Raw genomic sequence first — 21573 nt, 5'->3', positions numbered from 1 at the left:
CGCTTTTTGCAGTAATACGATTTAAATAGTGTGGTAGAACGCATGCCATACTCAGAGGCTACATTGCGAAAAACTTTCAATATGTACAAAGAAGTTCCCATCAATTGTGGCGGTCCACTTCAAAGCGAGCCCCGAATCTGCTGCTGGTAGTTGCCGTTGTTGACAGCCAGCTGAGCCTCCCAAAGCATCGCACCACCGTAGTTGGGCAGGTTCATCGCCTCCACGCCCTGGAGGGCTGAGGTGAAGGTACTCGCATCAACATATCCCTGATCGCCGTCTGCGCCACTGGCCAAAGCACCGATAAAGAGCGTCGCATTCCCGATCCCTTGGCTCCAGGTGCGCACGGCGTCGTTGAAGCCAGACTGGGCAATGTTGCAGTCGCCGTTGTTGTAGAACTGCACCCAGACGTAGTCGAGCAGCTGCACAACGTCAAGGGGCTCCGAGGCGTCCGGGAACGGGCACTGAGGAGCCGCCGTCAGGACGTACTGCTTGCTCGAGTCCGAGTTCATGAGGCTGCGGAACTGCTTGGTCATGGCTACATAGCCAGTGGGGTTGCCGGATTCGTTGTCTAGAATATCGGTCAGATACCTGTACAAATTGCCATGTTTAGCAAGTGGAGCCATCTTACCCAAGTCCACGCCGTCGAGCTTCACATCCCCAAACGGCCGAAGCGAGGCGTTGTTGGTGCCGCCAAGGAACAGATCCCAGATTGTCTGCGCAATCTGCTGGCCCTGGGCATCGCTCTGCAGGGTCACGTCCGCGTATCCCTGGGCGCCTCCCATGCTCAGGATGACGCGCTTGCCGTTCTTCTGGCACTTTTGGATGGCCGGCACGAGCTCCGAGCCGTCCTGGAGCGATGTGGCGCCGGCGGCCTGCTGCGCGTCCGAGGGGCCGCCGAGTGTGCTGATGCTGAGTTCTGGATAGCCACCGTCCTTGAAGAAGTAGCTCAAAAAGGCCAGGTTTACAATGTCGTAGGAGCTGTCGCCGCAGACGTCGTCCAGGGTGGTGGACGGGTCTTCTGCGCCCCAATAGACGGCTAGCTTCCCGCCAGTGCTGCGCGACTGGGTCGGAGCGGCGGAGGCAAGGGCACCAAAGGCCGTGGCTGCCAGAATAGTCTGCAAGAACATTGTGAGAGTATAATATTGTGAGTATCGGGAGGAGCTCGAATGTGGTAAGCAGAAGTATAGGCAGAACGAAGGAAGATGTGTGCAGAAGAGATCCCAATATATACTACCGGGAGACTCCCAATCGAAACGCAAAGGCAAGGATTGTTCTCCCTGGTCATCCGCAAGACAGCAAAAGCTTTACCTTGCAACTGAATATGATCAACCACACGTATCGCTTACACTCCCATTGACGGGATCCTGTCGTGGGGGAAAGCCGCGTATCCTCCCAAGGACACCATACCGTTACATGAGCATGAGCAACTTCCTAATCAAAAAATTTGCGGTACCCAGTTCGAGTCCAAACGTTACATGAGGCAACCGGGCGACGATCGCGGCCCTGCGAATCTCGCGCGCGATATAGCACGACATGTCACTGGCTTCTGCTTGCTCAATTAGGCAGGTAGCGTCACTGGGGTAAATCGTGGCTGTCAGCTTCGGATCCGAGATGCCGTGCTTGGTGGGGGATGACAGCCACGGTTTACCCCAGTGTGCGTGTGAAGGAAAAGTAAGAGGGGGAAAAAGCCCGAAAAGAAGAAGGGATAGATTCTGGTTGGAGACAATCACCTCTCATGACGGCGGCTGCATGCTGCAATCATGTGTGCTGACGGCAGCCACGCAGCAAAGAACGCATTTACAGCCAGTCAGCTTAGGCGCAAAAACATTGCTCCCCTTATGCCTGTGATACTACATCTCGGACATTCTTTCTCTTCGTTCCCCGATGATCCCGAAAGTTTGTGACGCTTCCGCGCCGGGGCCGCGGTTGGCCGACCTTGCTTGCTGGTGGTGGTCTGCCGTTCCTGGGCAGACGATACACCCAATGCTCTGCCGCTTCGTAGTTGCGCAACTCGACCACGGCTTGGTTGAGCTTCAGGCGATCGATGGCAAAGCGAAGCCGGTTTCCGTGACGAGATGTGGCTTTCGACCGTACTCCTTCACCGAGCAAGGAGAGTGAACGCTGCAAAGGTGCATCGGTACATGCGCGTAACTGGCTCACCAGATCTACCAGCCACACCTGGGCATTTCACCCACTGGACAAATAATCGCATAACCAGCTCAACATTGCCGTGCTCTAACAAAACTATAATTGGACTGCTTTTTCACTGTCCGCCTCTTGCCATTTACACGACGTCTTTACCGTGAAAGCACCAAGCACAGGACCACGGGACGAAAGCGGGGCCGCCACCAATCGGTCCTCGGCTCTGCCAGTCTCCATTGCATTGCCCAGTCTTCATCGATCCTCCTCCTCCTCCGACCTTTTTCATCGCCACATTCCCCCAGTCAAGATCAACTCGTCCAGCATGAATCCGTCGTCCATCCTCCGCCCGGCTGCCCGGCGCGCGCTCCGCTCGCCCATGCGCCGGCCCTTCAGCGCCTATGCGCCGCGCTGTATGGCCACGCCGTCCGACGCCTACGGCAGCGTCAAGATGCCGCGCATGCGTCCCGACGACGAGCCCACTGGTGAGCTCGCCGTCGGCGAGCTGCACGGCGCCAAGTTTCGCGTCGAGCCGCTGCGCCGCGTCGGCGAGACGGACTCTACCAAGCGGGCACGTCTGCTCTGTACGTGCTGTCCAATAGCATGCTTCCTTCTCAGACCAATCAGACCACACACGCACATGTTTTACTAACCTTCTCCCTTTCTGCTCCCACAGACCAATCCCGCAAGCGCGGCATCCTCGAGTCGGACCTCGTCCTCTCCACCTTTGCCGCCGCGCACCTGCCCACCATGACGACCGCCCAGCTGACCGAGTACGACCTCTTCCTCGACGAGAACGACTGGGACATTTACTACTGGGCCACGCAGCACGAGCCGTCGTCCTCGACCAACCCCTCGGTCGCGACGTCGCCCGCGTCCGCCGGCGCCGCCACCGACGCCGAAAAGGCCGAGGCCGGCCGCCAGGACAGCGACGAGGGCGTCGTCATGAAGCGCCACCCGGCCAAGGGCGAGTGGGCGCAGACGATTGGCACCTTCAAGCCCGCGTACCGGCCCGTCCCGCAGCGCTGGCGGGACAGCGACGTGCTGGCCCTGCTGAGGGCGCACGTGCGCGACAAGAGCGTCGACGGCGGCGACGGGCAGGGCATGGCGTTTATGCCGGCCCTGAAGGAGTCGGACTTTAACTGATCGAGAAGAGGTGTATAGCGCTCCTTTCATGGAGTGTGTGGGCTCCATCGTCAAAAAGAGAAAAACGATTGATAAAGATGAGGAGCCTTGTATAAAAATGAATTAGATGTGTCAGACTACTTGAACTTTGTCAAGCGATTTTGTCCTTCTCAGCATGAATGGAAAACGGGTTGATGGATGGATTCGTGTATAAAACATTAATTAGATGCATCACAATTTCACTTGAATTTTGTCAAGCGCCATCAGACCTTGATCACACTCCGTCACGGCAGCTCAAGTTCTAGTAAAAATGCATGTTTTGCGATGACACAGCCATCAAAGCTGCAGCTCTTTCATTTCAACGTATCCATATCTATGTTCCTGTCCCCCTTCCACCAACTCTGTTCAAAAGAAACGCCAAAAAGTAATGGCACCAGGGGATTTTCCCTCTTCCTGGTGTATGTTTCCCCCCCTTCTCCCATGCTCAAGAACACCAAAGCCTATAAAATGCTCCCTTCATCATAAAATAAAATAAAAGATACAAACGCTGAATCCCATGCCCGTTGTGTTTTCCCAGAGGGGTATATAAAAAGAACAACACCAAAAACAAGTCCAACAAAAAGAACCCGATGCATCACGGTAGATCGCTTCTCCTTCCCTTCTCAACGCTTCCAGCGCAGAGCGAGAATCATAAGCCAGGACCGCCGCCTTCCGGCAGCAAGCTGCCTAGGCTCCTCAGAATCTCCATCATCGGCATCTCCCTCGTCCCCGCGCTGCGCTTCTCCCTGTCCTCCCTGCGCCGGAGCCTCTCCGCCGCGCCTCGCAGCACCGCGTCCGCCTGCCGCCCGGCGACGCGCACGCGCTGCTCCAGCTTGTGCACATTATCCGCCAGGTGGTCCACCTCAAACTCGAGCGTCTTCTGCACGGCCTGCAGGCGCGCCTGGGTGCGCGCGCGCACCTGCGGCAGCGGCTCGAGCTCGGCGGCGAGGTACTTGCGCGTGCGGCCCTCGTCGGCGTCGAGAAGATCCAAGGCGGGGAGTTGAATGTCGGGTGTTTCCTGCGTCATGGTGTCGTCGGGGAAGAGCTGCGGTTGGTCGGGCGGTGGTTTTTGTATCGACAGCCACGCATTCTTTTCTTCTTGTAGTCTGGTTCTCCTGTTAGCCTTCCATCCAGGTCTGGACGGATCCTGGGGATATAGCTACCTCTGTATTCGTGCTTCCAGGGAAGCGCTCTTTTTATCGAGCTCTATATTTCGAGGATTCGGTTTTAATATCCTCGCCGCCGGCGCGACGCTCTCGTCTCGCGCCAGCCAGTTGGAAAATTCGGGTCTCGTCGAAAACTCCTTTAATAAGTCGTCCAAAATCGCGCGCGCTGTTTCAACACAATTAGCCTCCCGTTCCCTCTCTCTGCCTTCCATCATTAGTGACATACCTCCTAGCGACGGGTCCGTACTCGGCACGCCCTGCTTTGGCTTCTCCGGCAGCGCCCTCTCGCCGCACCACGTCAGCAGCGTCTTCATGCGCAGCGGCTCCAGCAGGCCGTCCGAGGCAATGTGCTTGTAGAAATCCTGAGCGTCCAAATCCCGGTGCGGAATCGCCGTCTGCCCGCTCTCCATCAGCGAGCTCGCCCGGCGGCCGCGCGTCCCCAGAGAGCTTCGTCGGTGGTTGTTGTTGCCGTTGCTGCTCCCGTTCGATGAGGACCGGCTGCCCGACGCGCTCCCACCCTCGGCGGCCTTTTTGCGCATCTCCTTGTTGCGCGCCATGACCGGCGTGTCGCTCGTCGGCAGTGCAATCGTCGTCGTGCCGCGCGGCGGCGACTGGAAGCTGCTTCCAGTTCGGCCTGCATCGCCGTTGTCGCCGCGTCGACTTGTCTTCTGCGTCTTGCGGTCTTGGTCGGCGACGCGCCCGGCGCTCGCTTCTCTCCTCCTACAGTCCGCATCGCGCGACGGCGACGTCGCAGCGCCGGTCCTCCTCTGTTGTGCTGATGGTACTGTTTCTGTGGCTGTGTCCGCGGCAGCAGGTTTGTTTCGTGGTGATCTCCTCACAGGCGCGCCCGCGGCCGCCACCTCTTCTGTCCTCGGCTTCTTGGGTTTGCGCGTAAATACAAAGTCGTCGTCATTTTCAAAATCATCCGCGGCTGCACGCCCATTGGTTAGCACCGTCGCCGTCGCGCGAACTCCGAGACCATCGCTGTAATGCTCACCCGCTAGACGCTTGCCCGTCCGGCGGTCGGGTTGGTTGCTCATGCTAATGTTAAGCGGCGATGGTCGAATAGCCACAAGCGTCGTCATGGATAAAATATGCAAAAGGGAAGTGTTTTATCACAGATGCATGGGTGCTCGGCTGGGCGCTGGCCGCCCTCTGCGCGCTTTGCGGATTCGTCGAGAGAGCTCTCCGGGCCGCTCGTCTTGGTGGGCGTGGTCGCGTTCCGGCCCGGCGCGTGTCGATGAAAGGTGCAAATAGGCCCACACTCGAAGTCGTGCAGGATTATGCAAGGGTTCGCGGTGTTGCAGCGTCAAGTAGTCGTGTCCAAACGAAGAATTGGCCGTTTTATCAAATTTAGCCTGGCGGCCGGTGAATCGCGAAACAGTTATCTTCAAGGTGGTGGTGGCAGGCGGCGGCGTTGTTGTTTACCTTTCGAGGTGAGCGGCCATCCCCACTTACCACGCTAGTCTGTTTTGGGCAAGGCCCCGCTGCTGGCCTTGTGTCGACTTTGACAGCCACCACCAATTCACAATCGAGAGCTGCTCAAGGAATGCTGGCATCTAATCACATCTGTCTTCAGCATAATTTCGAGGTACTTTCTATTCAATGTAGCATGTTGCCTAGCTACTAATCGTGTACTGTCTGTAGAGTCTTACAGCTGGCCCGAGGGCGCAAGGCAAAAATCCCCCAACGCCAGGCCAGGACCTCCTAGCCAACTCCTTTTGTTGCGGCCTGATCCGGGTCGCCAAAGGATAACGAGAAAAAAATATTATGTACGTACAGGAAAGATGTTGCGAAAGAAACATCGCTTCCAACAAAAAAAAGCAAGACAAGCCAACACGTCAGAACAGCAGGCGTCTTCGTATAGCACGACCTGCACCCTGAACCAACAGTGTAAGCATCCCAAAAAATCCGTCTCTTCATCATAGAACATGTAATACAGAAAAAAAGAAGCTGCAAAGCAGAAAGAATAAAACGGTAGTCATGTTAAAGCCCGGTTTTCGCATGCGGCGATTTGTTGGGCCTTTGTGAATTGCTGGCGTTGCGAAGTATGCTTCGGACTGACGGAGGCATGCTCAGAGACAGCCGAGGACGGCGAGCCAATTAAGCACGACGTCATGTGAGCCGAAGTTGAATGATCCAGAAGGAAGCTCTCGTGAAAAGCCAGCCATGTCCAAACCGCCGTGGTCTCACAAGATGCCTTCCCTTTTTCGAGGGCATGCCCGCTCACAGGTCAAGGTGGTGGTCTTGGGGCGGGTGGAGGAGCGGGTGGATGATTGTTCCCAAATATTTCATGTAGTGGCCTGCCCTGATGCTGAGCAGCAGCAGTACCCTGAGCCCAGCTCCCCTAGGAGAAACGGCGTGGGACACCTTGGCCGGCCATGACCTGCTGCTGGTTGGGCATCGGGCCACCCATGGCGTAGGGATTCATTTGCGGGTGTGCGTAGGTCTCCATACCCGGCGGCGCGTATCCTCCCTGAAGACCCTGCTGCTGGGTGACCGGGCAGTCCTTGTGTGCGAGCAAGAGAGTCTTGAGATTCACGACTTCTTCTCTGAGCTGCGTAATTTGGCCTGTCAAAGCATCGTTTTCACTACTGAACATTTCGACTTTGGCTTGGAGGTTGGCAAGCCACTGCTTCTTACGCTGACGACATTTCAAAGCGGCAACACTAGACAAGTTAGAAGTCAGTGACTGTAGGTGCGACTCTGCGGCAGGTGGTTGCTTACCGGTTGCGCTCTAAAAAGTTCTTCCGTTTCTCTTCGTCCGTCATCTTGGACCTGCCGGCAGAGTCACCGTCTTCGTCGTCCTCAGAAATGTCGGATGGTTCACTAGGAGGTGGAGGAGCGATGACACTTTTCGCCTTTTTGGCGGGGGGGGCCTTGGCGGGAGGTTCGTCAGCTTTTCTGCGATTGTTGGCCTGTGACTTTTTGCCCTTGCCACGTGCAGGTTTGGCATCTTCGTTTTCCTCGGAGCCATTGGTGACTTCGCTTGCGCCTCGCGTGTGCTTGGCCCCATTGCCGTTAACCTTGGGAGCGCTAGCTGGGACAGAAGGTGCAGAAGCATTGGGGCCTTGAGCGCCATTCCGGCCTTGGGCGAGCATGTAGAGGCCATTAGCAGCATCATTGTCGTGGCCATCAAATGGGCCCGAAGCGGGCTTGGCCTCGACCTTGATCGCAGTACCGTTCGGCATGTCTTGGGATTGTGTGATGGGTGGTTGCTGGGCTTGGGCTTGGGGTTGTGGCTGGGGTTGGGCCTGCTGCTGATTCGGCTGTTGGTTCTGGGCCTGATTCTGTTGCTGTTCGCGCTTAGCAGCCACACTCAAAGCAGTGCGATGGAAGTCGAGTGTGTTGGGAGTGGCGCCGCCACTGGCGAGCTGGGCAAATATGGCTTGGGAATTAGGGCTCGGGGCAGGGAACATGGAACCACTGCCGCCGGGGGTCAGACCAGACCGCAACGAGGATTCGTTGGGAGTAGGGAAGCCGCCGCGAAGGTGACTGTCAGTGAAGTAATCGGTAGCCGGGCCGGAAAGCATGGCAGGGCTCAGAGGACCGGTTCGCAGAGAACCTCCGCCCCAGTTGAAGGGCGTGGTGCCAGTTCCGGGCAGAAGAGACGAGGGCGAGGTCAGTGCAGCGACCGAGGGCAGCTTGGTGCCTCCAGGCGTCTCAGGACCACCACCGCCTCCGAAGGACTGTTCAAAGGGATTGGGCTCCAGACTGAGAGAGCCGCCGGGCTGGGGCGCAAAGTAGTCTGGAGTGTTGGTTCCTTGTTGGGCAGGTCGGGGAGGGGGCGCGAGAGGCTTCGCGGGTGCAGCATTGGCCGCAGCGTCGGGCTTGGAGGTCGAGTCTGGCTTGGCGTCTGTGATGGACGAGAGTCAGTATGGGTGATGATGAATGTTCGAGAATGGTCGCGATGGTGTTTTGGCGCGACGGCGGTGACGTGCAGGCTATGACGTCGTGTCGACGATGGCTAGGCGCAATGCGACAGTCGGGGTCAAGACGTTGGGATACGGTGGATGCGAACGCGCGGGGAAAGGTGTAACACGGAAGAGGAAGCAGAAGAAGAATTTGTGAGCGTACTAACCTTTGCGAGGCGGCGAGGTCTTCTTGGAGCGTGTAGGGGACTTCGACTCAACTCCAGTTGAGGCGTCTGCGGCGGAAGTCCCCATGTTGATAGATGATGACGATGATGTATTATATTGTGGGTTTGGACAAGAGAGGACGGTGTGTGTGGGGAGGGGTCAGGACCTTGACCAGAGGCGAAAAGACTGATGTCGCGGGAGTTGAGGACGAGGGTCGGACTGATGAGGTCAGAGGGGACTGCAAAACGCAGCGGAGCGCCAGTGTTAAAAAACAAGTGGCTGCTGCTCGCGCACGCTGTTGCAGAATGCGGCGCAGGAAAAAAGAGTTAGTATGCCGCTAAATCTGTTGTGATTTTTTCCGGCGTATTTTTCTTATTTCCTGGTGGCTCTTTTCTGTCGTGTCTCCCAGCACACGATGATGACACGCGAGAAAAAAAAAATCAACCCGGGAGAGAAAAAAGATGACTCGCGACACCGGTCGGCGCGCCCTCGAAAATAGGAAGAGCAAAAAACAGGCTTCTAAAATGACAATATCAAACACATAGACAAGAGCGGCGTGCCGAGCATTCGCTGGGGGGGGGGCGGCGCACTCTGTGTTCGCGGGCTTGGGGCGGCTGTCAGGATGTGCAGAGGTTGGAAGCGAAAGAGAGTTGGTTTGGCTGGGGTGAAGACGTCAGAGATGACGTTGTGAGGCAGGGCGAGGGAAGAGGAAGAGGAAAAGGAAAAAAAAGGCGGGCGGGTCCCCGGGGGTCTGCAGAGACACGGTGCTGTACACCCTGGCACCCAAAACTTGTGAGGTGGCCGCTGGCAGGGTACCAACTTTCAGCGGCCGCATGCCCTGTATCCCATGTACCGATGGCGCGACTTGCCACTGCGCTGGCGCCGCTTTAGCTTACAAACCACGTCTGCACTGTGTGGGGGCCCCATGCATCTCCAAGAAGCCAACTCGACACAATTGTCCCAGCAGCGGCACGACCACCCAGCAGATGATCCAAGTGCAATATATCGCGAGACCACATAAATCGACATATTCGTCTCTACGCTGCCAAATTTTCCAAGCTTTTGTACGATTACCCTGCGTCGAGATCTCGTTCCATCGCCGCCATGTGCTTCCCACGGGCCGTTTGCTCCTAAAGAGCCACACACCCAGTGCGAAAGGAAGGCGACCGGTCTCACCCCTATCACAGGGGCATCTTTGCAGCGAAGCGATGAACCTCACACAAGACAAAGGTTCGTCAACCCTTTGAAAATATTTATCAAAACTACAATCATCGTGCTTCCCTCCTCGAACCATCCTCGCATTTTTGTCACACTCACAACCCAAGTTACACCCTGTAGTCTTCCCCTCGTAGGAGCATCTGCACAGTGCCCAACCTCAACCACGCCGACCCACCCTCTCTCACTGGCCCGACCCCCTGTCGGTACTTGGCTGACCCCCTCTTTGGCCTCTAGCAACTCTCTGGCTGGGCCGCCCGCCTGTTCTTCTTCCCGCCGTATTACCAACGGAATGCTGTCCTCAGCATCCCGATCCGAGAGTTTCTGACGGAGGCGACTCTGTATCACAATGCGACCGTGCCACCCGTGCTTCCCATCGCATCGATCCACGGCTGCAGTGTCTTGCGTAGCCGTCGGCCCCAAAACGTATTCTTGTGATACCGTCATACTCTTCCAGAAGAAAAGAAAAAAGAAAGCCACGGCCCCGTGCTTCCGGCCCCCCGTAACTCGCCACTGCTGATACGTTACCAGTAGTTATTGCGGTTCACCGCCCGTCCTGTCAATGCCGACTTGAGGGCCCTGATTGATTGCTCGTCCGCAGCGCCGCCGCCATCGAAGACGGGGCGCCTGGCTGCGCTCACCCAATCTCGCCCGCCGATCTGCTCCAACCTGGCATGGCCACCAACTCGGGGGGCCTCACCAGCATCCAGCGATGCACGCATCCCATTCGCTTGCAGCTCTCATGCACTATCAGCCAAGTTTTGATCAAATGCTCCAGCCAATACGGATCAGCTGGGATTGCTATCCGTAACTGTTTACTCCTTCGCTGCCGTTTTCTGTCCCTCCGTTTCGGTGCACACCATCACTGGGGTTCACTTCAAGCCCCAATTTTTGCCCGACCCTTGCAAATGCGAAGTGACGTCAGCATCTGGAACCGTCTCCCACTAATGATATCCCACGCCATCGCGACGCGACAGTCCCAGCACGCGGGCAGCAAAAGAAGACGCCGGTAGCTGTTAGCTACTGTACAAGAAAGAAGTACAAAGAAAGAAAATGAGAGAATAGAAGAAATTAGCAAAGATAAGAAGAGAAATGAGTAATGATGAATTCATCAATGTTTTAAGAAATAATAAGCCACTATTTCTATTGCTTTGAGCGGCGTCTTTCTTTTTGTCACCCACTTGCCCAGCAATCCCAGGTGGCCCCAATCTTGAACGCCCGACTCTGACACGGGGCCGTGGTAGACGCGGCAGAAAAAGACGCTGCTGCTTGTTGCCTACAGTAAAGAGACAGAAATAAAGGATAACAGTAAAAATAAGAGAGCAAGGAAAAGTCTTCAGAGAATATGGGAATACTGACAAGCAATAAGTTATTTGGAGCGGTGTCGTTGTCTGTCACCCACTTGCTTGCCTCAGTTTGGGCAATTTGTTCCTTCAGAGGCCCAGCCAGCACACCATGATCTTGGGATCACAATGATGCGGGCGGTAGCGTTCTCGAGATTTGGTCTCTACTGCCAGCATTTGTACGTGCCTGGCTGTCGTCACTTTTCCTAACATCACGAATAACTCCATCGCGAAAGCCTTAGTAATCTCGTGATTTTGATTGTCCTGTTCATTCCAAAGCCTGCCACTGCAGCCAGCTAACTACTTATTTGACGACGCCCAATTTCTTCTGTGAGCAAAATATAGCCAGCTTCTGGCAGCCGGTACCTGGTGATTACCAGCCGTCACCACCACCGCCGCCGCCGCCGAAGTCCTGCGACTGCCCGCCGCCATTGCCCCAGTCGCCTCCGCCTCCAGAGTCGCCGCCAAAGTTCTGCGACTGTCTACCTCCAGAGTCACCGCCAGCATTGCCGTCGAAGCCGCCGCCATAGTCGTCCTCTGGCTGGTCAGCCGGCGGCTGCTTGCAGCGGACTTTGGTGTGGCCAAACTCCTGGCAGTTGGAGCACTTGACCTTGGACCCTGTTCTGCACGTCAGCTTCCAACTCGCAACATGGTATTGCAATTTACTTACAGTCCTTTGGCTCAGGGCATTCCCGGCTGAAATGGCCGGTTTTCTCGCAGTTGCGGCACTGCACGTTGTCCATGTTTGGCGGCTGGTCACATTCGGCCGCAAAGTGGCCTTCTTGGCCGCAATTTCTGCAGCCACGGCCACCACCCTTGGGGCAGTCCTTTGCAAAGTGTCCAGCTGGCTCAAGTCAGTGTTATTGTCTCGATGTGTTCTTCGAGTGCTTGCTTACTCTCGTCGCACTTCCGGCAGGTGACGTTGTCGAGCTTGGGTTCCTCTTCACATTCCGCGGCTCTGTGGCCAGACTTTCTGCGCAAAGTTAGTACCACCGCTATGACTCAAGCATGAAGAGAAACTTGCCCGCAGTTCTTGCATGCAAAGCGGTCCTTGCGAGGCTCGGGGCCTTGACTCATTAGCGTTTGTCGGCTTGCATGGTAGGCAGACTTACAATCACGGATTCGGTGGCCATCTTCACCGCAGTTGTAGCAAGTCTGGCCCTTGACTTCGCGAACAATCTTCTCCTGGGTGCACTGCTTTGCAATATGGCCAAGTTCATCACAGTTCGAGCATTTGGGTTTTCCCCCGTCCACGACGTCTCCGGCATCATCGAGACGCGCAAGAATCTCTTGGACGTCTTTTGGCCAGCCGTTTATCTCTCTCGGTCTCTGTGGCTGGTCAGAGAACCTGTAAGAGATAGTGTACTTCTTGCCCATGTTCCCCTGTAGATCCATGTTTGTGAAGATCTCAATCAAGGATTTTTCGGTGGCGATGAGCCACAAGTTGATGTTTCCGTGAATAAACGCCTCTTGGAGCTCTCGGAAAGTAATTGCACCGTTCATAGCCTTGACGTAAGCCTGGATGCCTTCCTTTGCATCATCGGCGTCTTGTTCGACGGCGGCCCGTTTGATCAGGTCCCAGGCAGCCTCAGCAGCCATGTCGACAATGCCGCTTCGGTCAATCTTCCGAGCGTTTGTGCAATCCTTCCGCATGTGCCCTGTATGTGTTAGCTACTGCGTTGCTGTATCAGAGATGGCAACATACCTTCTTCGCCACAGTTGTCGCAGCTCATGGGCGGCTTTGTCGGACATTCTTTAGCCATGTGGCCGGGCTCCTTGCAGTAATTGCAAGTCATGGGAGCCGCATTCGGGCAGTCGAATTTGCGGTGACTAGAAATCGGTCAGAAGGGGACAGCGATCGGGAGTAATTTAGCCGACTTACCCCTCTTCGCCGCAGGAAAAGCACTTGTCATCTCGAGGGGGCGCATCTTGATCGTTGTACCTATCCGTGTCAGAGAGGGATGTTTTAAATGACGAGAAATGGCAGCTTACCCATTGTTTCCATCATTTGCAAACGCAGCACTTATACCTGTTAGAATGAATAAAGAGGGTGGAGAAAATAAAGGTAAGCATGCAAAGCAACGCAAAGGGAACGCATAACACAATGGAGGCAGTGAGGATCAGAAAAACGGGGAGAAAAAACAAGAATCGACACTCACTCATTGCCCGCATTGCCGTTGTACTGGTTGCTGTTCCCGCCGTTAGCCCCGGGCAGTGTCAAGGAATCAAAAGCGGTTCACCTGTCAGTGGCATAATCCTGTCCGTGGCCGGCGGACTGGCCATTGAAGCTCTCATTGTTGCCTCCCCACTGGCTGTCAACCTGGGTAGGTCCGTTGTCCCAGCCCGACATTTTGACGCTGACGCTGATGTTCTGGAAAGGAATGGGAGCCCGCAAGGGTAGTAACGAATCTGGATGCAGAGTGTGTTCTTGTCTTTTTGATTCCGACTCAGAGGCAGAATGTGATATTGAAGGAGGGGGAAGATGGAAGAAAGTGAAGAATTTGAAGGTGAACTGTTGTTGTTGTGCGCAAACGCAGCTACCAGCTGGCAAGAGCTGCAGATTGAACTGCCGGGCCCGCGAGCTGCAACTCTGTTTGCATTTCATGATTTTGCTGCATGTTTGAACGTCAGTGCGTAGTCCCTGGAAATCACACATTGGCAGGGCAGATGGACGATCATCCTGGAGAAGAAAGATGTGGTGGTGAGTTCAGCCCCCTTCAGTAATATTGGTGGTCTAATAATGTGTAAGTCGACGAGAGCACCACCAGCCTGCGCGTTGGTCTGAGCCATCTTCGACAGATATGAGCAGTGATCAGGGATAAAACATGGCAAAAAAAGCAGTTGAATTACTGCAGACTACGCAAGTCCCCCCCCCTTTTTTTAACCATGGCCTCGCCGGAGAGGCAGGAAATCGGGAAACTTTTATTTCCAGCGTGTTGTTTAGGGTAAACGGCCATGGAGTACGCGACTCACGGACACCGCGCTGGATTGCTCACCGAGGCTCCACAGCCAATGAGAACCAGGTAATTGATTAAAACCATTCGTAAAGCCAACTCGCCATGAAATCCGGCGGCGTACTCCGCAGACACTATTACTATTCGTGTCTTGGTAATCCTCTCGTTGGTATAGGTCAGCTGGGCAGCGCCCTGACCGGGCCGCTTTCGGAGGTCGGCTCCAAAGCGCCGCTGCCGTTGAGGGGTCCGGAATTGCCTGACAAAGCCTGGCCTCCCCCCAGTGAAAAATAGCATGTGAGGGTCACACAATGTGCACTGTGCGGTCCCTTACCAGACGCCGCCCCGCCTACAGTGCCAGGAAAAAAAACCTGCACACCCCGCCATCCCACCGTGGGACTGATGGGTTGGCCTTATCTGTAGGCCGGCGGGCGATTGATTTTGTTAGCCTTACAAATACAAATTTCGAGAGAGGATCCCCGGACTTTACCAGATCTCTCCCAACCCTCACCTTTAAAGACGACAAAGACGAAAGGCTTAACCTCCAAGGCAAAGCCCACTGCTGCCACCTCTCATTCACGCAGCCGTCTCTTTTTCGCCACCGCACAACACCGGCACCATGGCTCCCTTGATTGCCACGATCGACCCCAACGACGACGCTGTCTTCGATACCGCCAGCACCACGACCACTACTACAAAGCCCACCACCGGCGGTGGTCAGCGCGCTCTGCTCCTCGCGCCCCCGTCCCTCGCGTCCAACGCCGATGCCCTCGCCAACGTCCTCACACAATATGACCGCTCCATTACCGATCTGCAGATGCTCGACCGCCTGTCGGCCGGCCTCGTCAAGCTGCCCAGCGCCCAGTACGACGTGATCCTCGTGCTGTCCGACGCCGCCGCCACGCTGACCGAGTCCCTCGGCCTGCTGGACCGCGCCGTCGTCGGCGCCATTGCTGAGTCGCTCAAGCCAAAGGGCCAGCTGCGCGCCGAGCAGGCCGCCGAGAACCTCGAGACGGCGACGGCGCTCGCCAAGGAGGCCGTTCTCGCAGGGCTGGTCGGCAGCGGCGCCGGCGGCTTCTCCAAGCCCGACTATGGCGACAACGACGGCGCAGTGTCGCTCAAGCTCGGCTTCCGCAAGAAGAAGGTGGCTACTGCTGCGCCTGCGCCCGCGGCTCCGGCTCCGGCGCCGGCGGTCGGCAGCACCGTCCTCAATGGCCACCACACCACCAACGGCGGCGCCAAGCCTGCAGTCCCCGCTGGCGTCGGCTTCGACTTTGGCGATGATCTCGACGACGACGACATCATCGACGAAGAGACCCTCATGACCGAAGAGGACCTGAAGCGCCCCATCAACATCCGTATGTCTGCCTCCCCCCGCCCTTGTCCTCGTCGATCATGACCCCCCTTTCACCCCCACTTCTTTGCTAACAAAGATACGTCACACACAGCCCTCGAATGCCAGCCCAAGCCCGGCAAGCGTCGCCGTGCCTGCAAGGACTGCTCGTGCGGCCTGGCCGAGCGCCTCGAGGCCGAGGACGCTGCCCGGCGCGCCGAGGCCGACAAGACGCTCGCCGGCTTCAAGCTTGCCGCCGACGACCTGACCGAGGTGGACTTTACCGTCCAGGGCAAGGTCGGCTCGTGCGGCAACTGCGCGCTCGGCGACGCGTTCCGCTGCGACGGATGCCCGTACATTGGCCTGCCGCCGTTCAAGCCTGGCGAGGAAGTGCGTCTGCTCAACAACGACGTGCAGTTGTAGAGGGCGACGACGACTTGTTGACTAGCATTTTACCGGCGTTTTCTTTGCTGCTTACTGGCGGGTTTTCTTGCACTTACGCCACCGCACTGGGCCTTTTTTGTTGTTGGGATATGAATGGGTTTGTTGACGTGTCTGACGAGAACAGGATTTGGGATCGACATAAAATGGGCTTTTTTTTTTTACATACACTAGGATACGGGTACGTCCCGTAAAGAATGGGCGTTGCATGGCGAAATAAGAGATAGAATATCAACATGATGACTGGTTTTGTTTATAAGCTTGATGCAATATTTGGATTCTACGTAACCAACGAATGCATATTGTTGACCTCGCCCTGATCCTGCGTGGTGCTAATTTACCCTAACCCGAAAAAAGCAATAAACTTGAATTTCGCCTGACACAAAGCAAATATTTAACTCTCATCACGGGACTCGCTTGCCTGCTTGCCCTTCTCTACGCCTTTCGTTGGTCTGGCGTCATCGTCGTCGCTGTCATCGCCGACGGAGTACTTGTCAGTGGGCAGAATGTTGCTCTGTAGGGCAATGCCCTCCTCCTGCGCCTCGATATCGCCGACAGGGATGTGGCGGCTGGAGCCCATGGGTTCCTCGCCGCGGAGAGCGCTGTAGGCGGCGCCCTTGCGGCGCTGGCGCCAGACGAAGAAGATGAAGCCCAGCGCGCCGAGTATGACAAAGACGAGAATAACCTCACCAGAGCGCTGGTACGCAGCCCACTTGGCCTCTTTCAGCTTCTGCTTGACAGCCTCCTCGCTCTCCTTGGGGTTCACAGAGCCACCGACTGTTGTCTCGAGACCCTTTTCGCCATCGATGCGGCTATCTGTGGGGTCCCCACCGATGCTGCTGATGTCGACGCCCATGAAGCGGTCCAGCATGTCGCGCGAGCGACGAGGGTAGTCAAAGGGAACCATGTGCGATGCGTCGTTGAACACAACGTAGGTGAGGTTGCGGGCGCTCTGCCAGAAGCCGGCATCCGTATCTTCAAAGGTCCAGTTGCGACGTGGGGCCCAGTTGCCGGGAGTTACTTCAAAGCCTTTGCCGCCGTTCCAGTTCAGGTTCTCAATCAAGTCTTCGGTGCCGATGTGATTGCAGATAAGATCCTCGGCGCCGGAAAAGATGAGTACCGGAATCTCCGAGAGAAGACCTGGCATGAGCTCAACGGACGGCTTAGAAGTCTGCGGGCGGAACGCGACGCTAACGCCACCATTACACTCCTGCCATCCAGTCTTTTTCTCCGAGTTGATGTTCAGCGCACTGACGACGTCGTCGCGTCGCAGGTAGGGCGTGACGGCGCTCAGGTCCGGAGGCCAGTTCATGCCGCAGCTAGGGTATGAGTCCTTGAGACGGACATCGTACATGTTGATACATTCCTGATCTCCGGCACCCTTCTTTCTGGTCACAAGGAGAAGTTCCGTCAGGATTTCCTCGCACTCGCTGTAGCTGATCTTGCCAGGGTCGCTGGCCATCATGGTGTGACAGACACGCTCCATAGCCTTGAGCCGCTTGCCCGTCTCCGAGTCCTTGTCGACCAATCCCTTTTCGAAGGCAAACTTTAGGTAAGAGTCATACTGCTCGCTGGGAGACATCCATGGGTTTCCGAGCAATATGCCTTGCAAACTCCATTTATCGGGTCTCTCGCTGTTGCGGTCGAGTATCGCTCGCGCAATGTGGGGGATATACTGTCCAGCATAAGACTCTCCGGCAATGTAAATCTGGCACTTGTTAGCTCTCTGGAAGCACCGAGACCCGCCGAAGCACTCACATCATCGCGGCTGTACTCAGGGAAGATGGCAAAGAACTTTTCCAGAAACTGGACAAACTGGGTCGCCATCTCGGTGAGCTCGTGTACGTAGCTATCGGTGTTGGCGTAGCTAAACCCAGTCCCGACGGGGTTGTCGACGAAGAGGAGATTCGCGAATTCATTCCATGATCCGTTATTCGCGACAAGCGTATCCTTGTCCTTTAGTCGGTACGGGCCAATTTCCATCAACGCGCCATCCTCGGAGCTGCAGCCCGGTCCACCATTGACCCAAATTATTGTTCTTTGTTTATTCGCGATGTGTTTATTCTGGAAATGCCAGAAGAAGAGGTTGCCGTTCGAGTCGGGGTTGATTTCGATGTGACTACAATGAAAGCTCCGTCAGCGCCTCTTTGGGGGATTCCGGTTCGGCAACAGTTGCGCGCGACTCACCCTGCATGCATCTTGACCGGCGCCTGGTCATCAGGAATGCCAGGAAGGTTGTGGACGTAGTACTCGGCGGCCGACTTTTCCGCCAGGGCTGCCAGAGGGCCGAGGGCCAGAGCCACGGCGGCCAGCCATCGTCGGGGCCCGAGGATGGAAGCGACGGAAGCCATCGCCCACGTGGCGCTTGTGACGGCGTCGGTGCAAGCTACGCGTATTCCGTAAACAATAAATATGGTCGCGTACGTTGGATTGCAATGGCTCGGTTATTTGTTCCTCTGCAGAGTGTCGTGTGATGATGCTGATGGTAGAGCACGGAGCTGAATGCCGCCAAAGAGGCGAGGTGGCATTGTCCTCCACGCGGCGTTGCCCCGTTTCGGGCGGTGTTTCTACAGGCGGCCAAGGCGTAGCGTCGCCCGAATCACTACGGAGTACGTTCTCAGTATTTCAAATTGACGAGGGACTAGGCGCGGCCTCTCAACTACTCAAAAACTATCCATTAGACACGCAATAATAATGATTTTTTTGCCAAGCTTCGTCTTTAGCTTTAACCTCTGGGTTAGGTGCGTTACATGCACATCCTCTCTGGCAGTGACACCCGGTATTGGGACGATCGATTGCGGGCTCCACCAGCCGCAAAGCCTCTTTTTAGTGTTTTCAGATTTGCAACGACATTTGCGTTCTCTACTGACGTCGCCAATCTGACGCTCACAGTAGGATCTCGAGGACGGACATAGTCGTGCAAGAAGCTAATATCTGCCACAGGGACTTGTATACCTCGCATACACAAGATGGCATCATCCGCAAAGACAATCATTGTCGAGCATCTCGACCCTGAGCTTGGTCCTTGGTCAGAGCTCGAGTACAAGTGCATCGCCAAGGAAAGCTATGAGAGACACAGTGACTTCATCCTGTCCTGCCTTCCCGATGGATTCAAGGTCCCCGAGGCGCTAGCAAACAGCCCTGCGTTCAAGGCTGAGCACCGCGGCGTGGAGGAGCTTTATGCGGACAGCAGAAACCGAGTCTGCCTGCTGGATCCTGCGGCCGCCAAAGACCTGTCTCCGGAGGACGGCGATAACTTTGATGTCTTCCTGTTCGGTGGAATCCTGGGTGAGAACTCAAGCCCGAAAGTGCAAGTCCTTGCGTCTGCTAACATATTCCAGGTGATGATCCCCCGAGAGGTTTGTCATCGCGTCTTCCTGCATGTATATGCTCGTACTGACAAAGTTAGATCGCACATCGGAGCTCCGAAAGAAGGGATTTGAGGGACGCCGTCTGGGTCCCAAGCAAATGACAACTGACACTGCGGTTCGCGTCACGAGAATCGTTGTTCAGGACAGGAGTAAGGAGGTTTCCACGTCGGCCTGCGCTATATTAGCTAACAAGCTCAGTTGCCCTCGATAAGATCGATTACGTTGACTTTCCGGAACTCAAGTTCAACAAATACGAAAGCACAGAGATGCCGTTCCGCTATGTCAAGGACTCGGATGGAGAGCCCATCATGCCAGAGGTAGTTGAGCCCGTAGCCTAACCCGAGCTTTACTGACACATCCGCAGGGTATGAAGGATCTGATACGAAAAGACACAGATAAGGCTGTAAATGATTTGATCTAGGCATGCACCTCTACGAGCAAATAAAATACGGATCTGTTACCCTCCATCAGCTTCTGCGTCCGATGCCGGTGAAGAGTGACCGCTCGTTTACACGAGACACGTTATGCTGCCACCACTTCACTTGATATGTGCAATACTTTTCTATAGCAAACTGCCATACCTGACACTGCTTGGCGGTGTTGGTGACCTTCTGGGCCCTAGTTTCCTCTTGCCGCTCGAGCCGTAAAGTGAGGCTGACCGCGGCATCTTGCCTCGGGTGGTGACAGATCCGATGGCGCTTGAATCAGTACGCCATCGTGGGCCGACCGAGAGGCACGGCAGATTATTGTGCGCTGCTAGCACTGCTTGTTTGCTGGCCGATCCTGGACGGTCAAACGGCGTGCACCTCCCGAAACAAGCCCACGACCAGACCGGTCATGGAAGGCCGTGTCAGTTAGAGTACCCAGAGATCTGGAAAGTGGCATCTGATGTCGGGAGATCCTCAGTCCGTGAGGGGCACGGAGTAGCGGATTTACGGGAAGCATGCACCCGAAGACGTTTCGGATGGGAATATAGGGCGGCAGCATCTGTTTGCTTTTTTTAGAGCTTGTTTAGAGCTGCAGTTTGACAGGCTGTATCCTTGCGCTGGACAAGGGTCGCATTGCACACCACTTCACGTCAATGCCAAACAACTCGTCTCAGGTCGGGTCTGTAAATTTATATAGCAGCATGAATGGCATTGTTTCGATGAAGCGGTGGGCCTACCCTGGAGAGGCTTGCCTCAATCATGCGCCCGTCTACGGCGTCGTGGTGCGCGCGATAAATTCAGTGGCAGATGCCATCTGCAGAAGAGAAAAAAAATTGAAACAGGTAGCAATATCATTATTCAGCTAAAAAATAAAATAAAATAAAAACAAAAGGTTCTCCAGGAACCAAAAATGGATGTTCCTGCGGGGGGTCGAACCCCGGACCTTGACATTGTACCATAGAGCCAAAAGAAGTTCCCTTGATCTATAAGAGTCACGCGGTAACCACTCCGCTACAGGAACCTCCCAATTCGAAATCGCCTTAATTAGACCTATCAAGGCCTCACAGTCTGCCCCACTTGGATTACAACCTAAACGCCACAAGCGCCTACACTTTCTACGCTACAGCGACTTCCGTAGCACAATTACAGCGCTCGGCTTGTTGGGGATACGCTAAAAGTGCACTGGCCTGGTCCTGCTCCGAGGGTTCCATCACCGACGGAGCTACTCATTCGATCATCTTTTGTCCGTTGGGTGCTGCGAGATCCGCACGTTACGGTAGTACCTGTTTGTTTTCTTCTTCGCAACGAGTCAAGGCGCCGATTCAATGCGTGGGTTGTGGGAGGTGAGTGTTCTGGTAATCGCCTGTGCACCACATGGCATCAAGTGCGGAAGCGGTGACGATGGGGTTCCGACCGCATCATTTCTAGCGCAAGGCAGCGTCATCGTCCACAGTAGAAATATCATTTTTTTCGGGTCAGGCGGAATTTGCGTCGAATAGTTTGTTTCTTCTAGAGCCCGGGATATCCCTATCACTGAGTCGCAAACTACGCTGTGACGCTCTCTAACACTCACTATGCTTGAGCAATGTGGGCGCGCTCTCACGTGTGGTTCGTCCGAGCAAAGCCTGTCGACGTGGGCCGTGAGCGCGGCCAAGACATGGTGAAGTAGCAGGAAGGAAATAAACTCGCAAAGGACAGACGGAACAACTATTGTTGGCTCTATCTAAACTCCGACGTCCAGGCGGGCCCGGGGTAGCTGTAGCCATCGTCGCCGTTCCATTCTTGGCCTTGTAAGTGGGCTGATGACGGTCGGATAAGGCAGGAGAAAAAATCATAAGGAAATGGGCGATTTCATAAATGTTTAAATCTAAAAACAGTAGCAACAGGACAAAACTTATTTTTGGAAGAGTTCTCGAACCTTTGATACAGGGAGTGTTTCAAGC

The 21573-nt window shown here is 55.5% G+C and overlaps 8 protein-coding genes across 8 annotated transcripts; 3 read left to right on the top strand and 5 right to left on the bottom strand.

The window, feature by feature from the left end:
- Positions 1 to 119: 119 nt before the first annotated feature.
- On the bottom strand, positions 120 to 1127 carry LMH87_004791 (uncharacterized protein; the record flags this gene model as incomplete). Its single annotated transcript, XM_056196064.1, has 2 exons — positions 120 to 568; positions 629 to 1127. 2 exons carry the CDS (start codon positions 1125 to 1127, stop codon positions 120 to 122), a joined length of 948 nt encoding a protein of 315 aa, XP_056049630.1.
- A 1337-nt stretch (positions 1128 to 2464) lies between these two features.
- Positions 2465 to 3285, top strand: LMH87_004790 (uncharacterized protein; the record flags this gene model as incomplete). The annotated part of the gene is made up of 2 exons (XM_056196063.1): positions 2465 to 2723; positions 2816 to 3285. 2 exons carry the CDS (start codon positions 2465 to 2467, stop codon positions 3283 to 3285), a joined length of 729 nt encoding a protein of 242 aa, XP_056049629.1.
- Positions 3286 to 3952: 667 nt separating this feature from the next.
- LMH87_004789 (uncharacterized protein) lies at positions 3953 to 5554 on the bottom strand (the record flags this gene model as incomplete). The annotated part of the gene is made up of 4 exons (XM_056196062.1): positions 3953 to 4409; positions 4467 to 4635; positions 4696 to 5400; positions 5467 to 5554. The coding sequence occupies 4 exons, from the start codon at positions 5552 to 5554 to the stop codon at positions 3953 to 3955; spliced, it is 1419 nt and encodes a 472-aa protein (XP_056049628.1).
- Positions 5555 to 6816: 1262 nt separating this feature from the next.
- LMH87_004788 (uncharacterized protein) lies at positions 6817 to 8635 on the bottom strand (the record flags this gene model as incomplete). The annotated part of the gene is made up of 4 exons (XM_056196061.1): positions 6817 to 7040; positions 7113 to 7138; positions 7197 to 8325; positions 8551 to 8635. The coding sequence occupies 4 exons, from the start codon at positions 8633 to 8635 to the stop codon at positions 6817 to 6819; spliced, it is 1464 nt and encodes a 487-aa protein (XP_056049627.1).
- A 2844-nt stretch (positions 8636 to 11479) lies between these two features.
- LMH87_004787 (uncharacterized protein) lies at positions 11480 to 13762 on the bottom strand (the record flags this gene model as incomplete). Its single annotated transcript, XM_056196060.1, has 11 exons — positions 11480 to 11724; positions 11777 to 11950; positions 12003 to 12079; positions 12131 to 12173; positions 12219 to 12764; positions 12812 to 12936; positions 12989 to 13048; positions 13099 to 13128; positions 13266 to 13295; positions 13347 to 13515; positions 13759 to 13762. 11 exons carry the CDS (start codon positions 13760 to 13762, stop codon positions 11480 to 11482), a joined length of 1503 nt encoding a protein of 500 aa, XP_056049626.1.
- Positions 13763 to 14676: 914 nt separating this feature from the next.
- LMH87_004786 (uncharacterized protein) lies at positions 14677 to 15813 on the top strand (the record flags this gene model as incomplete). Its single annotated transcript, XM_056196058.1, has 2 exons — positions 14677 to 15415; positions 15506 to 15813. The coding sequence occupies 2 exons, from the start codon at positions 14677 to 14679 to the stop codon at positions 15811 to 15813; spliced, it is 1047 nt and encodes a 348-aa protein (XP_056049625.1).
- Positions 15814 to 16225: 412 nt separating this feature from the next.
- On the bottom strand, positions 16226 to 18182 carry LMH87_004785 (uncharacterized protein; the record flags this gene model as incomplete). The annotated part of the gene is made up of 3 exons (XM_056196057.1): positions 16226 to 17539; positions 17590 to 17950; positions 18019 to 18182. 3 exons carry the CDS (start codon positions 18180 to 18182, stop codon positions 16226 to 16228), a joined length of 1839 nt encoding a protein of 612 aa, XP_056049624.1.
- Positions 18183 to 18800: 618 nt separating this feature from the next.
- On the top strand, positions 18801 to 19623 carry LMH87_004784 (uncharacterized protein; the record flags this gene model as incomplete). Its single annotated transcript, XM_056196056.1, has 5 exons — positions 18801 to 19119; positions 19173 to 19190; positions 19241 to 19351; positions 19401 to 19519; positions 19567 to 19623. The coding sequence occupies 5 exons, from the start codon at positions 18801 to 18803 to the stop codon at positions 19621 to 19623; spliced, it is 624 nt and encodes a 207-aa protein (XP_056049623.1).
- Positions 19624 to 21573: the final 1950 nt, after the last annotated feature.

The sequence above is a fragment of the Akanthomyces muscarius genome, chromosome 2 (assembly GCF_028009165.1).
Source record: "Akanthomyces muscarius strain Ve6 chromosome 2, whole genome shotgun sequence".
Classification (NCBI taxonomy): domain Eukaryota; kingdom Fungi; phylum Ascomycota; class Sordariomycetes; order Hypocreales; family Cordycipitaceae; genus Akanthomyces; species Akanthomyces muscarius.
Note: the sequence above shows the minus strand (reverse complement) of the source record. Positions and strands in the feature narration are given on the sequence as shown.